Source organism: Emydura macquarii, unplaced genomic scaffold (genome assembly GCF_026122565.2).
Source record: "Emydura macquarii macquarii isolate MOO-44397 ecotype Brisbane River unplaced genomic scaffold, CSIRO-AGI_Emac_v2 contig_1559, whole genome shotgun sequence".
NCBI classification, from domain to species: Eukaryota; Metazoa; Chordata; order Testudines; family Chelidae; genus Emydura; species Emydura macquarii.
The window spans coordinates 12020-31799 of NW_027131696.1; the positions used below are offsets into that span (position 1 = coordinate 12020).

The window sequence follows — 19780 nt, forward strand, 5'->3', positions numbered from 1 at the left end:
ACAAAGGGTTCTCACAAACCTGGGTACCAGGGCAACGCAATGGCAGATGAAATTCATTGTTGATAAATGCAAAGTAATCCACATTGGAAAACATAATCCCAACTATACATACACAAGTTTGGCTGATAAAGTAATAGTGTTGATATACTATACTTAGACTTCTGAAAGGCATTTGACTTGGTACCACACAACATTTTGATTTAAAAACTAGAAAAATATATGTAACCCCTGTTTGCTCAGAGCGGTGCTCTGTCCCCCTCTAGTGGTGGCTAGGCCTCCTAGAAAACAATGAGCCTGCTACTGTCTTGGCTAATAGAGATGTGATGTTTAGCTCATGTGGTAGAGGCTTCTGCATTAAGCCCAAGAAGGCCCAGGTTTAATCTCTCTTGATGCCCGTGTGTGAGTTGACTTTATAAGTGGTGGGCTCCATTTTGGGAGAGGAGGTGAGACTGCTGGTGTGACGCTCTGTCCATACCAGAAGCTGCTGCTGTTGGGGGGCCTGATGTTGCTGCTGAGAGCCTGCTGGGGTTTTGATTGAGGTGGGAGCTTTGGAGGTGGTTGGTGGCTTCACTGGAGCCAGGGCAGAGACTGTGGCTGTGCCTAGAGCTGATTGAGATGGATCTGCTCTGCAGTGAAGGTAGTGTGAGTAATCCTCACCCTTGTTTAGGAAAGTATTTGCAAGAGAAGGGGCTCAGCAAAGAGAGTTTAAGGAGGTGCCTGAGCCTGAGAAGAGGCAGAGTGGTCTTCTCATCGAACCAGGACCCAGGGTTATTGAAATTGGTTGGCCAACTCCAATCTTCAGAGGGGTTGTGCAGCTTGTTGCCTTCAATGGACCGATACACTGAACCAACAGAGTGCTGTCTCCAGCTTCATATCTTCAGGCATGCCCATGCAAGCAAGTGTTTAGCACTCTGAACTCCAGAGGAGTGTACACTCCGGTATGGGGTAAATGGTGGCAGTGCAAATGTCAGTTAGAGAGAAGTTTCATTTATTACTGTATACTATATTTGTTAATTGATTTATTCAACTGCCCCCTGTGGATTTAAATTAGTAGTGGCACTTAATTTCAGTCTGGACTGTTATACCTGCACACAGGTGAGTATTGCCTGCTCCCAAGCAAACAAGGAAAGAAAGGCGGGGTTACATATAAAATTAACATGGCACACATTAAGTGGATTAAAAACTGGCTAACTGATAGGTCTCCAAACGTAATTGTAAATGGGGAATTGTCATCGAGGGGGTATGTTTCCAGAGGGGTCCCGCAGGGATCAGTTCTTAGTCCTATGCTATTGAAGTCTTACATCTTGACACAAAGTAGTAAAGAAAAAGAGAATAATTGAACCTTCAGTCCCTCTGGGCTCAGCAGCTAGGCTCTGTCTCCTTCCTTCTCCCTGGGAAAGGCTTCTGCAGAGCCCTTCTTCTGGAGCTCTCAGGATAGATCTCTCTCCCTGCCCTGTCAGGCCCCTTCTGAGCTGTCTGTCTCCCTTTTAAGTTCCACCTCCAGCTGGAGCATGCTCTGTAGGTGGAGATGGTGGGGACCATCTGGGCCCGTAGTGGCTCCTTAACCCCTTCAGTTCCAGTGTGAGATTTATACACTCCATCACAAGGACACAAAAATTGGGGGAGTGGTAAATAATGAAGAGCACAGGTAATTGATTCAAAGTCATCTGCATCACTTGATAAACTGGGCACAAGCAAACAACATATGTTTTAATATGGTTAAATGGAAATGTATGCATCTGGGAACAAAGAATGTAGTCCATACTTATACAAACAGGTACTCTATTCTGAAAAAGATGTGGGGATTGTGTTGGATAATCAGCTGAACATGAGCTCCCAATGTGACACTGTGGCCAAAAGAGCGAACATACCTGTGTTCTGAGAAGTTTGTAAATAACATCTAGAAATTGACACTGTAGATGGGTTTTTCTTCTCTACCACCTTTGCCTTCCTCCATTTAGACTTTAGTGTTGATAAAAAATAAAGATATCATTTGTGATATCTTACATTCTTCTGTTGTTTAATAATAATGAAATTTTTATGTTTCCTCGTTTGTCTTTCATCCGTTAACATCTAGAGTCATAGACTTTAAAATCAGAAGGGATAAATATGATCATCTAGTCTGATCTCCTGCACAACGCAGGCCACAGAACCTCACCCACCTATTCCTGTAATAAACCTCTAATCTATGAGTTATTGAAGTCCTCAAATCAGGGTTGAAAGACTTCAAGGTACAGAGAATCCAGTACCTTGCTACATGCTACAGAGGAAGGTGAAACGCCCCATAGGGCCTCTGCCAATCTGCCCTGGGGAAAATTCCTTCCTGACCCCAAATATGGCAATCAGCTAAACCCTGAATACATGGGCAAGACTCACCAGCCAGACACCCAAGAAAGAATTCTCTGTAGTAACTTAGAACCCACCCCATCTAACATCCCTTCATCGGCCATTGGGCATATTTACCACTAGTAGTCAAAGACCAGTTAATTGCCAAATTAGGTTGTCCCATCATACCATCCCCTCCATAAACTAAGCAAGCTCAGTCTTGAAGCCAGCTAGGTTTTTTGTTCCCATTGCTCCCCTTGGAAGGCTATTTCAGAACTTCACTCCCCTGATGGTTAGAAAAATTCATCTAATTTCATGTCTAAACTTCCTGATGGCCAGTTTATATCCATTTGTTCTTGTGTCCACATTGCTGCTGAACTTTAATAAATCCTCTCCCTCCCTGGTCTTTATGTATATAAATAAATATAAATGTATCTAATAAATAATATATATTTATATTATATCTCCATATAATATTTATAATATATAAATATATAATATACATCTATACAATATTTATAATATATCATATTTATATATAATATATTTAAATACTGATATACTATATATTTTTATAACAAACATATATAAACCCTAGTGCACAGACCTGAGCCTTGCTCCAACTCCTCCAAAGAAAAGGCCAAAGTGCTAGTGTGGGAAGAAGAGTTCCTTGACACAAATAGAAGCAAGGATGATGTATCAAAGGTCAAGTATCCAAGGGTAAAAGCTAATTATTTAATGAAGAATATGTCCTGGCTCTGCACTGTCAAATGCTTCATTTCCTTTTTTATATTCTGTGGTTTACCCCCGGGGTTTTTTCTCAGTTTTTTCTTGTGCATTTTTCAATTATGGAGACAACAGAGAGAAAAATGAATATCCTCAGAGAAGTGCTTTTCCTTTAATGCCTCAGCTAATGTTCACTATGTAGACAGGCTGCAGTCAAAGGGAAGAGGTAAGCAATTTATTTTACGATTTAAATGCAGTGGGGAATACGATGCATTCCTTTTTATATTGCAAGGATCTCCACTGCCTTGTACCTTTTGAAATTATTTACATCTTGTAAAGTGGGCATGCATTGCGATATAGGAGTGTTGTACACCTACTCTGCACAACTATAACTGACTGCAGAAATGATGGTCTGGTGCTTAAGGCACAGGACTGGGACTCAGGAGATCTGGGTTTAGTTCCTGTGTGACCTTGGTTGGGGATAGGGTGATCAGATGTCCTGATTTTTAGGGACAGTCCTGATATTCAGGGCTTTGTCTTATATAGGCGCCTATTACACCCCAACCACTTCCTGATTTTTTACACTTGCTATCTGGTCACCTTAGTTGGGGACTTAATCTCTCTGTGCCTCAGTTTCAGGCCCGCTGATAGGGAGCAAGGAGGGCAATTGCCCAGGGGCCTGGTGATTTAAAAGGGTCTGGGTGGATGGGAGGATAGAGACATCCTCCTCTCCTCCACACCCCACCTCCCCTTAAGTCCCCCTCTGCTCATGCTCTCCGCCCCTCCCCAGAGCTTAGATTATGCACCATTCAGGTTCCCGGAAGGCTGAGGAGGTGGTATCTGCTACTCAGCTTCCTGGGTTCATCAGTGATCTCTCTGTAGAGTCCAAGGGATCCAGGAAGCTGAGTAGCAGATACCTCCTCATCAGCCACCTGGGAACCTGCATGGCACAAAACAAATAAGTAAAAACTTCCAGTGGAAGCCCACTTGGACCTCAGCCATCCCTTTCTAGGGGGCCATTGACTGTTCTGCCCTGGGGCCCGGAATTGCTGTCAGTGGGCCTGCTCAGTTTACTATCTGTAAAAGGGCGCTATTATTTCCTTTCTCTCCTTCTTTGTGTGGCTTGTCTGTTTAGACAGTAAACTCTTCACAACAGGAACTCTCCCTTATTTCGTGTATGCGAAGCCCAGAACAATAACACTCTGATCTTAGTTGGAACAGATTTACTCAGCGAATAAACTTTTGGTGCAACAGTTCCTGTATCAGACCTCTACTGTATTTTGCATGACTGAATAGAGATTTACAATATAACAGCATGGGTCATGCCAGGCCAATGTATTACATGATAACTGTAACACTCTTAGAGCTGGGGCTGGTAACATCACCTATTATGAAGTCTGTCCGATATGTACTATTATAAGACCCTGTTTTCAATTGCTTGTAACTTTGTGGAACTAGAACCATTAGTGTTTCAATCTTCCATGCTGGGTATCTGCCTCAGGCTGAAGTTTTTTGAAACTTTCAGTCAAAATGGTTTAAAATCCATGAAAAGTGCTCTACATGCTCTTTATTAATACTTTAATTAAATTAATTTTTAATTTCAGTATGTGTAAATATGACAAGGCTGCCAAATGGCAAAAAAAAAAAAAAAAAGAGAGAGAGAAAGATGAGGGAAAGAGCTTTGACATTGGTGCAGGGGACATCTGTTTGTCCTGCACTCAACACAATGGAGCCCTAATCCTGAGACATTGGCCTTGAGACATTACTGAAATTAAGTATTAAATAACAATAGTAATCGGTAATAGATCACTACGGTAAAGAGTACATTTTTCAAAATTTGTAGAGGAGCAAGTATCTCAGAGCCATAGAGATGTAAAACCATATTGTGTGCAAAGCTCAGTGCTGAATGAACACACTGAATTCCTTTCCCATTCCACAGGAGAGTGCTCCCTTCAAGTCAGGTTTCAGGTGCATCAGAGGAGAATTTACTACGTTCAGTTTTGTTCTCCGCTCTCTCTGACTTTCTGATTTGATGAATGAAAATACCTTAATGTAAACAGATATAGTCATGGTATACCTCATGGAGCTCTTCATCTCAGGTTTTGAAATGGACAAGTGGAACTTGACATATTTTTGTCTCACTGGGGATCCATGAATTATATCACAACAAAAGGGAATGTTTCCAGTGACTATACATATGTACTACCCACCACTTTATTTTGGCTAATTATGATCATCTCCTACCTAGGCTTTGTTGAGAATGAAATAGTCCTCTGGTTCCTCTGTTTTCAGATCAGAAAGAACCCCTTCACTGTCTGATCACTAACCTGTGCATTGCTGTTACTTCCTTACTCCTTTGTAAATGTGTTCTGTAAGTTGACTATATATTTTATTATGAATTCTCTTTTGGCACTTACTACACAATAATCATTTACCTTAACCGTTATCATTTACCTTTCTCTTTGGGTGAGACACCGGCCTCTGTCTCTTAACAGCCATAAGTGCTGAGCGGTGTTTATCTGTACATTCCCTGATCTGGTACTGATGTCAACCCCCAAAGCACCGCACAGCAACTGTGTGTGCCATTCTGTGGGTTTTTCCCTGTCTGGTTACTGCAGCAGAATATCTTGTGTGCAGCGATACCCTAACAGATATGCCATTACAGGGAAATATGCCAGGCAATGATCATCTTCATCTCCATCTTGAGTTTCTTGTTAACTCCACTCATGCTTCTATCCAGCTTGACCCTGGTCATGAAGATCTATAAAACTCCCCAGGAATCACATTCCTCAAAGCTCTACATAATCATAGTGGCTACTGTGAACATCTTCCTCATCTTTGCCTTGCCCATGAAGATTATACGCCTCATGCAGCATCAGTATAGTTCAGTACTTTCAACAGTTCAACCTTGTTACGTTATTATCTGCCATCAACAGCAGTGCCAACCCCCTCGTTTATTACTTTGTGGGGAGCAGCAAGAAGAAGATAATCAGTGAACCCCTCAAAGTAGTTCTTTTCAGAGTCTTCAAAGATGGGTTACAGCCAGGATGTTAAGAAGGCAATGTTCTTCAAACAGTTGCTTCAGAGGTAACTTTCTAAAGTTAGAGCCTGTACAAGTGTAAAGTGAAGCACTGTGAAGAGGAAAGTAAAGTAAACAACCCTTAAATAGAGGGAAAAGTTTTATCTCTTATGTGGCAGAAACAAGGTATTGTATTTCAAGGGAGAAACATACATATTTTTCCTAATATTACTTAGCTTCAACTGCAAGTAAAACTCTTAATGTCTTTAAAAATCAGAATTTTGTAATACTGAATTGAATATTCCTGCCTTGTTTCCAGCACTATTATGTAGAAACGTTAAAGGGAAACTGTGGGATTTATTTTACTATGATGATGTTTGTCATATCTTCAAAGTTCATTTCAGTGAATGAGAAAAAGCTGAGCTGATAAATTGTTTAGAACTGTTACTATCCCAGAATTCTAATTTGTATTTTGTAGATTACTAATTTCAATATTTAAACATAGTCACATAGTTCTTCCTTTCTGCCAGATTCTGATTATGGCTATGCTAATGTAGATCTGGAGTGACTCCATTGACTCTAGATTTAATATATGGTATATGTTTGAGATCAGAATCTGACTTTTTCTTTTCTTTCCATTGAAATTTGCTGTATGTGATTGTATTTGCTATGACTCTTTCGCTGAGCCTTACTGGTTTGGGGCATTAATTCTTCTGGTAAACTTGATATATTAAAAGGTATATTGAATGGGTTAATTGTCCCTCCTCATACATATTGTTATGGATGCTTCCCCCCCCCCCACCTACTTTAGGGATCCCTGGGTGTAGCACATTTGGAGAAATATATTATCTGTTATTATATAAATGGAGTGTCATTTATCTTAACTGACAGGTCTACAACAATTCAAATGTAACCTTATTCCGTGTTCTTTTACAGTACCTGCCTCAAAACATTTTGTAATGAAATGTAATGGAAATAAATAAAATATATCTCTACATTATATTTTAGTTGTGAGTATATTTGTATGTGAATATGACTTATGGGGAAATAAGGCCTCTTATTTCCCCATAAGGGATATGAGCTCAGATGGGATATGAATATGTGAATTTCCTCATAAGGGCCTGAGCCAAAGCCTATTGAAGTCAGTGGGCATGTTTCAATTGAGTTCAGTGAGAGTTGGATCAGGCCCCAGTTGTGCAAGATCCAAGGTTTTAAATGAACATTAAAATAAAGGGAATTGTTTTTATTATAAGACAGATGTCTAAGAATAATTCCCTTTACTGTAGGAATTCCTGGGTGAGATTCTATGGCCTGTGATATGCAGGAGATCAGACTAGAATATTAATAGATTTCATTGCCAGAAGGGACCATTTTGATAATCAAATCTGACCTGCTGTATAACACAAGCCATAGAACTTCCCCAAAATAATTCCTTTTGAACTAGAGCATATCATAGTCGTCTTTTCTGGCCTTACATTTACTGAGACTGGTAAAAATCACAACAAATAACATCAAATGAGATTTTTTTCTTCTTCTTCTTAAGACCAGATCAAAGGATTGATTGATTCCTATGAAGTGACCATACAGAAGGCCAAGTGTTCACACACGTGTGTGACTCCCAAGGAGGTTATGAAGCTGTCTTCTGAGGAGTATGGCATTTTCTATAGTATCTCAGATATCTTTTAAAAAATTATGTTTCCACACCTCTGATTATGAGAACAAAGTTCCAAAGGTTAGTTACAGCAATAATTAGGCTTATAAAATACTGGGAAATGTACAATTAATACATTTTTTCAGTGAACATATATAAAATATTCATTTTTATATTTGTATAAAATATGAAATTATAATATATATATGAATGTAATGGAATATCTATTTTATCCCTATATAACACAGTTTTTTAAAATTAACAAATTATAATGTTTTGGTATTACAGCATTTTATTTTCTCAAATTTGTTGAAACAACGCAAAGAATTATGGGAGATGGAAGTTATATGAGAAAAAAGAAGGGTAGTTTGTGTATCGTGGAAAGAAAAAGACTAAAAATCCCTCTAATAGTAAGTACACATGTAATAGGCTGGTATTATTAATGTATCAATGAATACTAAGGGAATATCAGTAACTTCACTGCTGACCACTGCTGACAACTAGCAAATAAATTTCACAAGAAAGAGTCATTCATGAAATAAGTGTTTTAAATTAATACCAAGGGATCCTGTTTATGGCCAGAAGTTTTGGAGTTATAAAAGGATATAACTTTTTCATCTTAAAGATTTGTTTAGTTTTAAACTGTTTGAAATCATATAGCAGTTCTTTTAAGAAATACCTTAGCACACCACCAGCTACTCTAAAACTGCTGAAGTGTAACAAAGTATTCAGAGAAATGGTTCAGAGAAAAATGCCAGCATTTAAAAAAGTATGCCAGAGCTACAAAAATCTTTTCCCAAAGGAAATAACAACAAACAAGAACATAAATACTGGCAATGAAGATATTTTCAGTCCATTAACGATTTGTTTATTTTTATATAATATGCTACATTGTTATCTTTGCTAAAGATGCTAGGGGATTTGTGCTAAAGGGACTAATTGAAGCCCTGTGTAAATAACAGATATTATAGTGATGGGCACCCATAAACGTGATATATAAGAGTAGACAAGAATGTGTTTTCAAGGCACACAGGTTGGTGTGATTAAAGACTGATGCTCATGAGTAAGACTGTACAAAAAATTCTGACCTAGACAGTTTCCATCCCCCAGAGACTAATGAACAGCGGAATACCAATTCCAGACAAAATACCCTCCCTTTATTTCTGGCATACAGTATGCAAGGGAGAATCAGGAAAATAAAATACATTGCCTTCATACATTTGATGTAACACTGTCACCTTGTGGCAATAACATGATATATTTGTGCTATGTCTATATAGCTTTGCATATAGGGTACTCCACAAAGGAGACCTTGGTCTTTGAGAAGAGCTAGGCAGTCTTAAATGCAAGTCACAGACCACAGATGCACCGAATTGTTTTTTGGGTTTGTTTTTTGTTTGGTTGTTACTGTGATGTTGTGTTATTTTGCTTTCTCTTATTTTTACTTGGTCACCAGGAAAACAATTTTCTGAGTAACCGGTAACAAAAAATTAATCTGGATTGGTCCTGCTAGGTCCAGTGAGGTTTGTCTGGGTCCATGGGCATATTCAGGAAGCTGGAAGGCTTTACTTTATACCTTTGACTCTCAGCTATAGCTGGTGCTGGTTGCTTGGGGAAGGAGTCCTGAGGATATGTCCTATCTGTCCAGTCAACTTGAGAAGAGGATTCAGAAAGAAATATCAGTCTTTCAGATGAGATGAGTAATTCTGATCTATCTCACCTGCCTTAAGAAGAGGACAGTGTAGGGACTAACATGGCATTACTTCCTAGGACAATTGTGCAGCCAGGCTCTGCAGTATAAGCAGTTGTCACAAATTCAGAAGAAGACAGGGAATGTTGGAGATAATCAGAGCTGAATGAAAAGTGGAAAAATAATGTCTCAAAAAAGATTGAAATGCTGAAGTTGTTTCTATTCCACAAGGTTCAAAATGGGAAAAAAATTATTTAAAAATATTTTTGTTAAACATTTTCCCCTCAAATGTTTTAATTTAATTTTTTCAATATTTCCTCTTTCACCCTCTTTCTCCCTCCTTTTTTCCCCCTTTTGTAAAGTGCTGAGTGCAATAAAATGAACGATGGTCAGGTTTTTGTCTTGTCATTCTTTCCCCCCCCATTTTTCCTTTTGGCAATCTGTTTTAATTATTACTTATACCAATGTATTCATAATTAATTTTTCCATTTAATAGGGTGCAGAAAACATAATTTAATATAGATCCATAGAGATATTTCAGTTGGACTATTGAATGATCCTTGTGCTTAAAATTCAGCAAATGCATATATGTTTGCAGGATCAGAGCCTATATCCATGAGTTTCCAGCCAGCTGTTGTCCGTTATACCTTTTTAGTTTATTTTAAAGGTAACAGCAATTACAATATGTATTTAAATATTTATGTAATTTTACAACTGTCTTGCTATATTTTAACCTTGATTTACAGGTAGGATGATGACGTATATGATTGTACTGCACATGCAGGCACAATTTTGTTGTTTTTATAGAAAGGGCCAGCTCTTGCGAGCTTCTTTGCATGGACTTCTGTACCTCTCAGGAGCCTCACTGAAATCATTAGGACTTTGTGCAAGTGCAGGGGTCTATGTACATGAAACAGCTTGCAGGACTGAGAACTAGTTTAGGATAAATTTCCTAATTCCTTTAGCAGAAAACAGCTTTGGGTTTGCCCTTTTCAGATAACATAGCCTAACTGAACTGTTACAGATTTCTAGACCCTGATACATAGAATGCTGTTTCATCCCCAATTTCTCCCTCCAGTAATGGGACCAGAGATGGATGCTTTTAATCTCCCAATCCTCTTCTCATCAGTTTAGGACTCTGCTCTTGGGTTAGATTGTGATAGTCTTACTCATGTTGAATAGTGCCTTATACCATGAGTAGTCCCAGTAGGATGGCTTGTGGAGTAATGTATTATTCAATATGAACTAGATTATTGTAATCTGGCCCCTTGTTTGGAGTCCCACTGGTTGTAAGGATGGTAAGGAGTGAGTTGGGGGAAAGAGAGAAAACAATTTCAGCAGTTTGGCTTATACATTTTACATTTCTGTTTGTTTAAATGTCTACTGAAGAGTGCTGATAACTACTGGGTAGACCTTCTTTCCATAAATGCCAGCTGTCACTATTTGGACAGATGTCTTTAAATGTTTGTTTCCATTTTCCGACTGTCCCTCAATAATGCTTTCCATCTAAAGGGTAGTTCAACAGAGTTAAAGGTGTGTCCCTATTTGTGTGTGTGTGTGTATAGTGTCCCTATTTATAACATATGCCTGAAAGTAACCGATTGCACAGGTTCAGAGTCTAGTGGATAAACTCATAGGTGGTGGCAGTAGGGGGATGTCCCTTCCTCTTCCCTGAGAGAAATGCTGCTGTGTGCAAGTCTCCACCCCTTCCCACAGTTTGAAACCATGTATTATTTCTACACTATCTTGGCTTTCCTGCTGTAGTAATAGCATTGCATCTGCCATTTAATCACAGATTTGCTGTCAGGTCTCACCCACATGGGATTAGCTTTCAGTCTCTTCCAATGCTGTAGGTTTTGCTGTGTGTGTGAATTTTTTAAAATCTTTTTATTTATTTAGGAAGTTTTAGCAGGTTTACAAATCATTGCTATTTAAATATCAAAGACAAATCATGACAACAGTGATCTTTTAGAGAAAAATTATACAGTAATAAATGACTCATTAAAAATATCATTTAACATTTAAAATGTTTTCCCCCAACTTTCAGCTTCTCATAGCTGATCTTGATGTGTTTGGTATGTGTATGTGTACTGTGTAGGTTGTGTGTATGAGGGAGTGCACATGTGTGTGTCTGTGTATAGATGTGATGTGGGTTTGTCGGGGATGTTTGTGAGGGGAGGTAATGTGGTATGAATTTATATGTGTAGCTGGTTGTTGGAAGTAGCAGGTGAGTATGTGGGGTGATTAAGGAACAGAGTGTGTGTATAGGCAAGGGTGTTGTGTGTGCATGTGTGTGAGGGGACTGAGTATGCATGGGAGGGGCTGCATGGGTAGCCCAGTGGTGGCACAATGTGTGTGGAGGGACATGTGTTGGGGGACACTGAGTGTGTTCTTGAGATGTATATGTATGGGGACTAAGTGCATATGACTGGAGGCATGTGTAGGGCTGGATGGAGGTTTAGTGTATTACTGAGGTGTATGTTTGGGAGCTGAGTGTGAGGTGTTATTGGGGTGCACGGGGGGCTGAGTGCCAGTGTGAGATGTTATTGGGGTGCACGGGGGGCTGAGTGCCAGTGTGAGGTGTTATTGGGGTGCACGAGGGGGTTGAGTGCCCACATGAGGTGTTATTAGGGTGCACGGGGGGCTGAATGCCTGGCTGAGGTGTCACTGGGGTGAACGCGCCCGGCTGGCTGGGTCTGATCCCAGGAAGTCGGGGTCGGGGGCTCTGCCAGGTGTCTCGTTGCGGGCGGTGCGGAGGGTCTGGGGGTGCCCTGGGGGAGGGGGGGGGGGCTGAGTGAGTCTGTCACACACAACCCCCGCCCCTCTCGCCCCGCCTGCCACTCACATGATCGGTCACGTGGCCCGGGAGTCACATGAGCTGGGAATGGGGTCACATGACCTCGCCAGTCGCTCGCTATAATCATTCATGTCCCAGGGGCAGCAGCGCCCGCCAGCCACAGTCAGCCCCGGCTCCGCTGCGCTCCGCGGCCCCCGCGCTCGCACCCATGAGACGTGCCGCCTGCGGCTCGGGGGCTGCCCCGCCATGGCTCCCCGCGCCCCGCCTCCTCCTGGCCTGGCTGCTGCTCCCGGGGCTGCGGGGAGACGGCGAGGCCCAGAGCCTGGACTTCCAGCCGCTGTGCAGGTGGGGACCCTCCCGCCGGTCGTGCCGCTGCGGGGAGCGAGGAGCTGCTTCGGGGTGGGGCTGGAGCCCCCATGCAAGGCCCAGGGCATTCACGGGACAAAGAGGTTCCCCCCGTCCACTTTCCCTTCTCTGCTCTGCAAACGCCTCTAAGTCTGGCAGCCAGCTGCAGCGGGGTGGCGAACTGGGTCCAGGAGCTCTTGGCTCCCTGGGTGTCGGATGAGCTCCTGGCCTCTCATGCTCGGTTGTTTGTGTGTCTCCCTCCTTTGCTGGCACCATTTGTGGTGTTTTGTCCGAGCGCTTTCTTGTGCAATTGCCTTTTGCTTCCTTAGGCCCATCCTGCCGGGGCATGGCCTTTATTGCCTTCACCATCTGCCTCCTGTTGTGCCACTAAACAGCTGAGCGTTTCAGCTCAGGTGGTTGCATGTTGGTAGCTTGCCCCTTAGGTAAATGTTTGTGAATCTGCTAGTAGAGTGCTTTGGGATCCTCCCTTTAATTTGGTTTTTACTGAGCCTACTGCTGTGCTATTTAAAGGTAGAGAAAGAATGGGTAATGTTTGAGACTGCAAGGTGCTGATCTCTTTTTATTACCTTTTGTTTGTATCTTGCTGAGGTAGATAAAGGGAAAATAATTTCTGAGTTCCTAAGTGACTTAGGCTCCTAAGGCCCATTTTCAAAAGGGACTTAGGTGAACTTGTCTGATGCAGCTGACATTTTTAGGGATAGAGGTTTTTCAGAGGAGAAACTTAAAAATGAGTAGCTAGCTCTGCTTTGGTGTCAGTGATCTCCTAGTGCTTATTAAAAGGTTAAGGATATTGTTCTGAAATATTTGATTAGTTTTCCTCCTACCCATTCCAGTATTACACAATGCATAGTCCATTGCCTGGCTGCTGCCTTCCACCCTGTAGGTGACTGCTTTCTACTAGTGTCAAATGTATCTAAATTAATTAAGCATGCTTGAAACATTTGGGATCAAAGGAGCTGCGTAAACAATATATGACTTATGTGTGCATAAACTCTTTCTCTCTCTCTGAGTCAACTCGAGCAGGTTTTTCCAGTTGCCAATTCTAGTGGGTGTCAGGCTAAACAACAGTGAGAGAAAATAAAACGATACTGAATGTAGTTTAGTGTGTAGCTGCTTGTGAGCCAGCTTTTTCTCCTCTGGGTTAGAGATGCAGGAGTTGAATTTATAGGTGTCTTTGAGTCACAAATGCTTTCCTGGTGCTAGGGATACTGAAAGTAGAGGTGCTGGGGGTTTGGCTGCACCCTCTGGCTTGAAGGAGGCTTCCACCATATACAGTTTTGTTCAATGTCTTTCAGCATCCCCACTGTAAACATTGTTCCAGTACCCCTGCCTGGAGCTTGGGGTGTGGGTGAAGGGGCAGAGCAGCTATACACTTTCCTTGATGCAGGGATGAATGTAAAAGGTCATGCTAATTCAAAGTATACAGTAGTAGAAGGCAGGCAGATGGAAGGTCATCTCTACATTGGCAACTCCTGCAGCATAGCTGATTCCAAATAGGGTGACCAGATAACAAGTGTGAAAAATTGGGAAGCGGGTTGGGGGGTAATAGAGGCCTATATAAGACAAAGCCCTGAATATCAGGACTATCCCTATACAATCAGAACATCTGGTCTCTCTAGTTCCAAATGTATTGACTTCTGTCCTTCCTTTGGTTTAAACCAGTGAAGCTGAGAGGGAGGTGCTGACCCATGAGCAAAGCAGAGCCTCTATATTAATTGCCCAGCTATTGCAGCCATATTACATGGAGAGGATTCTCCATCCTTGCTGGCAGCATGGACACAACACAGAAGATGGCAATTGGGGGGGGGGGGAAAGAAAATAAAAACTTTCCAGCTTGGAAGCTGGAATGTTAGGCCCATGTGCCTGGGATTAACAGACGGTGGTGACCTACAATACACAAGGAGAATACGGAAGTCAGTTTTGATAGACCATGAGCTGTACAAACTCAATGTTGATATTGCAGCACTTCAGGAAACAAGACTTGCAGATGCTGGTTCTGTCCAAGATGCCAATTATGCCTACTTTTGACAGGGTAAAAGCAACAAAGTAAATCATCTGCATGGCATTCGTTTCACTGAAAGAAATAAATGGGTAAAGCTCCTAGAAACACCCATTTGGGTAAGTCAGTGTGCCATTATCTCATTTAAATTTCAGATGATTGGCTTTATGAACATCATTAGTGCTAATGCACCAACACTCAAATCTAGCCCCGAGGAGAATGATACATTTTACGTCCCTTTGTATCAAGTCATCAAAAGAACACCATCAACTGGGCAACTTTTCCTCCTTGGTGACTTCAATGCAAGCGTCAGTGCCGATAACTTGTGGCCCGATTGCCTAGAACATTTTGACATATCTCAGGATGAATGAGAACAGCCAATGACTTCTTGAATTCTGCACCCAAAACCAATTTGCAGGAAAAGTTCACCACACAGTGTTGCAGTGACATTCCTGATCAGGTCACTGGCACCAATTAGACTGTCATCCTTATCAGGAGGAAAGACCTATCTTCCGTGCAGAACACTTGCAGACGAAATGTTCCTCCACTTGGAACATCCCATGGCAACATCTGCTTCTCCTATCACAGTTTGAATTCGATGGAGGTGTCCAAGGAAACAAAAGTAGAAATAAGAAACCATATATGAGACATCTAAATACAGCATGGGTCCAATGCCTAGGCATGGGTCAGAAGCAGACAACAGAAAGCATAATGAATTAAAATTGATGCTGAGGACAATGTATGACCTCATCAGTGATGGAGCACCTGAGAGAGCCTGTAGCACTGAGTGTCTGAATGACACTGCCAGTCTTGTGGTAGCCCTCCTTGTCCCTCCAGGATACTTGGTACACCACAGACCTAGACAGGATAAGAAGACAGGTGGTACTGCTTTCTTCTTCTCTGCAAACATCAAATGTAAGAGAGGTGCCTCCGGTAAGACAACTTCATCTGAATTCATTCATCTGACAGTAGAAACCAGAGCCAAAGCCATGTAGTTTTTTAATGCTTATTTACCGACCACCACAAGCAAAAGGATTTGTATTATAAAGGAGCCCCCTGACCCCTTGTCTGCAATGGTCGTGAAATATCCCAGACTTGTCATCCTGGGAGACTTCAGCACTAGTTGATAGGGCTGCAGATTCAAAAACCTCAGAACTATCTCTTCACTTGCCTCCCTAGGACTTTCCCAGATCATCTCAGGTCCAACTCACATGTGGTCATACCTGAACATTATCTTTGGTCTAGATATCAAGTGAGAGGATGTTACAACCCAGCCATTATCTTGGACCGATGATCCCCTCATTAAGACAGTGGTCAGAGACCTTACAGCACTCAGGCAACAAAGACTAACAATCCTGATTCCATCATGAAAACTCATGGACACCAACAAATCACAAAGCCAGTTGAAGACATTAGTATCCACCTACAGGACAAGAAGTTGAGGACCTGGTGACTCACTATTGTTCTACAGTGGCCTCAGCCATTGACTTGCTGGTCCTTTCCTTGCCATTGCCCACACAGACCTCCTTGGTTTTCTGATATGCTGCATTGAATGAAGAGAGGGATGGAATATCAAGCATTGATGGCCAAAAGCAAAGGTTTTGATTCATACAGGATGAAACTTAATGAATTTCTCAGCCTATTCTGAGGCTGTATTACAGGCCAAGAGAACCTTCCTGTCAACCTCCATTGAGACTGTCCAGTCCTGTCCCAAGGAAATACTCAGGATTGGTGAAGCAATTTACCACCCTGAGTGCATATAACCTCCATCAGAGCCAAGCGCTGTGAAGAACTAGTATCAAGCACATTTGGGAAGGCTTCTTGGACAACATTGATCCACTCTGCTTCCACCCATCCACTGGTCCACCAACCAACAGCCCACCTGTATTTCCAGAATACAGTATATTCATTCATCAAGAAACTCTGGACAGTCTAAAGGTTGTGGAAAAAGTCATGAGTAGCCCCATTGCTGGTGCCATTCCTGACTGAAATAGCCAATGCCTCCTTGAGAGAAGGAATTGTCCCTTCTTTCTTCAAACTTGCAGTAGTGGACCAATACTGAAGAAACCCACCCTGAATATTTCAGTCCTTTCCAGCTATTGCCCAATGTCAAACCTATCATTCCTGAGTATGCTAATAGAGAAGGTAACTAAAGACCAACTACAAGCTTGTCTAACTGATCCCATGTTTTAGACCCAGCACAATTGGGATTTAGACCAGGACATGGAACTGAAACTGGTTTAGTGGTACTGATGGATGATTTTCTGTCAATGGATAGTGTATAGACATCAAGTCTCAACCTCCTGGATCTCTCTGCGGTGTTTGACACTGACCGTGGCAGATACTTCTGCCTCATCTGAGAGAGGTGGCAGGAGTCCAGAGTAATTCACTAAAATGGTTTGAGTGCTTCTTGGAGGGGCGCACCCAAAGAGTAACGCTGGGAAACTGCACCTCCATCATTAGACCCATCATTTGTGGGGTTCCACAAGGATCATTTCTGTCTCTAGTCCTTTTCAACATCTACATGCAACTGCTGCATGAACAGGTCAAATGACATGGACATAAGTGCCAGCACCATGCAGATAACACACAGCTCTACCTATCTTTCACTACATGTAACCACACTAATACTACCAAGATGGCCCAGTGCTTGGATGAGATTAGCTCATGGAGAAAGAATAGCTGGCAGAAGCTGAACCTGAGCAAAAAAGATGATGCGGGTGGGCAGAAGAAAGTATTTTGAGGAGTTTGCAGCCATGGTGCAGTCTCCTTTGAAGGTTCATGGATGCAATTGGCCAATGTTGTCTGTAGTCTGAGTAATCCAAGAGTAATTCTAATACTGAGCTCTTACATCTCACTGGCCATAATTGGGATGGTAACACTTTCTACCATATCTGGTTGGCTAGGGGAGACAAAGACCTGGCCTCGGTTATTCATGCCTTCGTCACCTCTTGGCTGGAATACAGCAATGCAGGATACATGGATGTGAAACTTTCATCAGTTAGGAAACTCCCAATTACAGTAGTACAAACGCTGCAGCTCATCTCCTCCCCAACACAGGCTACTAAGCACATCACATCTGTCCTCTGCTGTCTACACTGGCTTCCTATAGAATTTCTGATCAACTTCACAGTTTCTGTCCTTATCTTCAGGGTGCTCTATGGCTTGGGCCCAGGATACCTAAAAGACTATTCAAAGCTCCAGGATAAGAAGTATGTTGTCTAGGAATGCACAATACTTAAAGGTACTCAGTATGGGCCTAGAGGACTTGACAGGGCTATTATTGCAGGTTGCTGATGTAGTACATTATGTAATGTTTATCATTTTTTAAAAAAAGAAAATGATTCCTCTTCTTCAGGAGCAAACATGAAGAGAAATCTTGATCCATTTGCGAATTGTCCACATCACAATCAGAGCCCTGTGTGGCATCCTGAATAGGAGTTCCAAAGAATGAATAAAGATGGATTCTGTTTCACCAAGTAGTCCTTCTGTGTCGGTGATGAAGCTGAAAGAGCTTGTATTGCTAACTGATTGTGATGCATCTGTCTTATGGCTAGACAGAACTTCATTTCCAGGACTGACATGAACTCTTAACACACTTTACCTAGAACAATTTTGGATTCTTTTGAATATTTAACTCTTCTATGATTTTTTCTTCTCTTTTTTGATACAGTGCTGCAACTTGTCTTGCATTTTAAAAACTAGGCTAAGAGTGTCATCTTTCTCTGACTGGTTAAACTGAAAAAAAACCCAGAACTGTATGCTCCTTAATTTCCATCAGAATGACTTTAAGTGAAAGTCATTCCCTCATTTTGGAGAATCCTGGCACATCCATTGCCATCAGTTATCACCAAGGAATTAAAGTGACATTGGAACTTTTTTGGGGGGGGCAGAAGTTTTTATCTACTTGTGCTTGGGAAAACTCTATTTGTTATGCTCTGGTTATTTTCACATCTTGTTTCCTTTTTCTTGTAGAATATTAACATACTCATCACAAACACATGGACTTTCCTTGTATACAACTTACTCTTATCCAATAAACCAAAGTGGCTGGCTGGCTGATAAATCACTTTTTTTGGCAACTTAACAGATATGAAAATCTTACTATGGTAACTTGCAGTGCAAAATAGCATCTAATTGTAATTAATTTAGTTCTCTCATAATTATTATACACTGCCGAAAAACTACTAATGCAATACTAAAGGTACAAATAGCAATCGAGAAATTCAGAAGTCATAAGTGATTCCGCGATAAGGGCCTGGGCATCACAGGTCTCTGTCAGTTTTGGCCTGTCTCTCTAGCTGGAACACTGGAACCATGTCTCCTTCTCACTGGCCCTGTAGCATCCTGTGAAGGGCAGGGTACATTTTTCTTAGCTTGATCTGGTCACACAGATTAAGGAGGTGTTCAAAGATGGGCAAATTAGAAAGAAAATTCTAAAAGTAGAAAAATGATGTATAGGACAGGCTGTCTCCCTTCCCCCTAAGCCTGCACAGTAACCACAAACATTGTGTGAGCTTCTCAGCAACTCAGACCACTACAGATAAACTGTATGCCCCTGGTGCTCTGTTGGTTCTTTTGCTTGTGGAATCCAGGAGCGAAGGGAAGCTTTTTATGGAGAAAGTCTTCCTTTCTAAATCACTTTCTCTGGCTCTGTAAAAACTAATTTCATGGTTTCCACCAGCCATTTTTCTTCGCATGTTGAGCCATAATCGTGCTAGTTAAAAATCTTTCTGACTTACTTACAGGCACATTATCAACTTAAATCACACTTCTATGTGATTGTTTTTAACCTATAAGAATACTTAAGGCTATTATAACACAAACTAGAGGAAAGAGTCTCTCATATCTTGTGTATCTGATTGCACTCTGGACACAGTTCAAATTTTTCCCCAGTTTATTTGCATCTTTCACACAGCAATAGAGGAGAGACCAATCCTTTTTAAGGAAAATTATTGTGAAGTCACAAAATAAGCTGGGGGCAGATTTAGTATTGAAAACTACTACTAAGTCACTTCTGTAAAGTTACTGAATTTCAAAATGGTGTTTCTGCACAGCCAGTACTTTCAGGGCAATCTTACCTTTCCCCTCCCCCATTGTGTAACAACTTCTTCCTGAACTTTAAAAACTATTTTAGCACTGCTATGCATTCTAGCTCCTTTACAACCGCATATTTCTCCTCTGCCTTCCTCCTTTGGGATGGACCT

The 19780-nt window shown here is 41.5% G+C and overlaps 2 protein-coding genes across 2 annotated transcripts in view; both read left to right on the top strand.

The window, feature by feature from the left end:
* Positions 1–2161: 2161 nt before the first annotated feature.
* Positions 2162–6105, top strand: MAS1 (MAS1 proto-oncogene, G protein-coupled receptor; the record flags this gene model as incomplete). Its single annotated transcript, XM_067555193.1, is given in 6 exon segments — positions 2162–2178; positions 5271–5365; positions 5368–5480; positions 5483–5704; positions 5706–5953; positions 5955–6105. Coding segments are annotated over 6 exon segments (846 nt in total), but the record flags the coding sequence as incomplete, so codon positions are not given.
* Positions 6106–12216: 6111 nt separating this feature from the next.
* IGF2R (insulin like growth factor 2 receptor) overlaps positions 12217–19780 on the top strand; it is an 88595-nt gene continuing 81031 nt past the window's right edge. Inside the window, exon 1 of the mRNA XM_067555188.1 lies at positions 12217–12553. Within this exon, the coding sequence (XP_067411289.1) occupies positions 12285–12553 (269 nt within the window). The 5' untranslated portion in view covers positions 12217–12284. The remainder of the gene's footprint in view (positions 12554–19780) is intronic.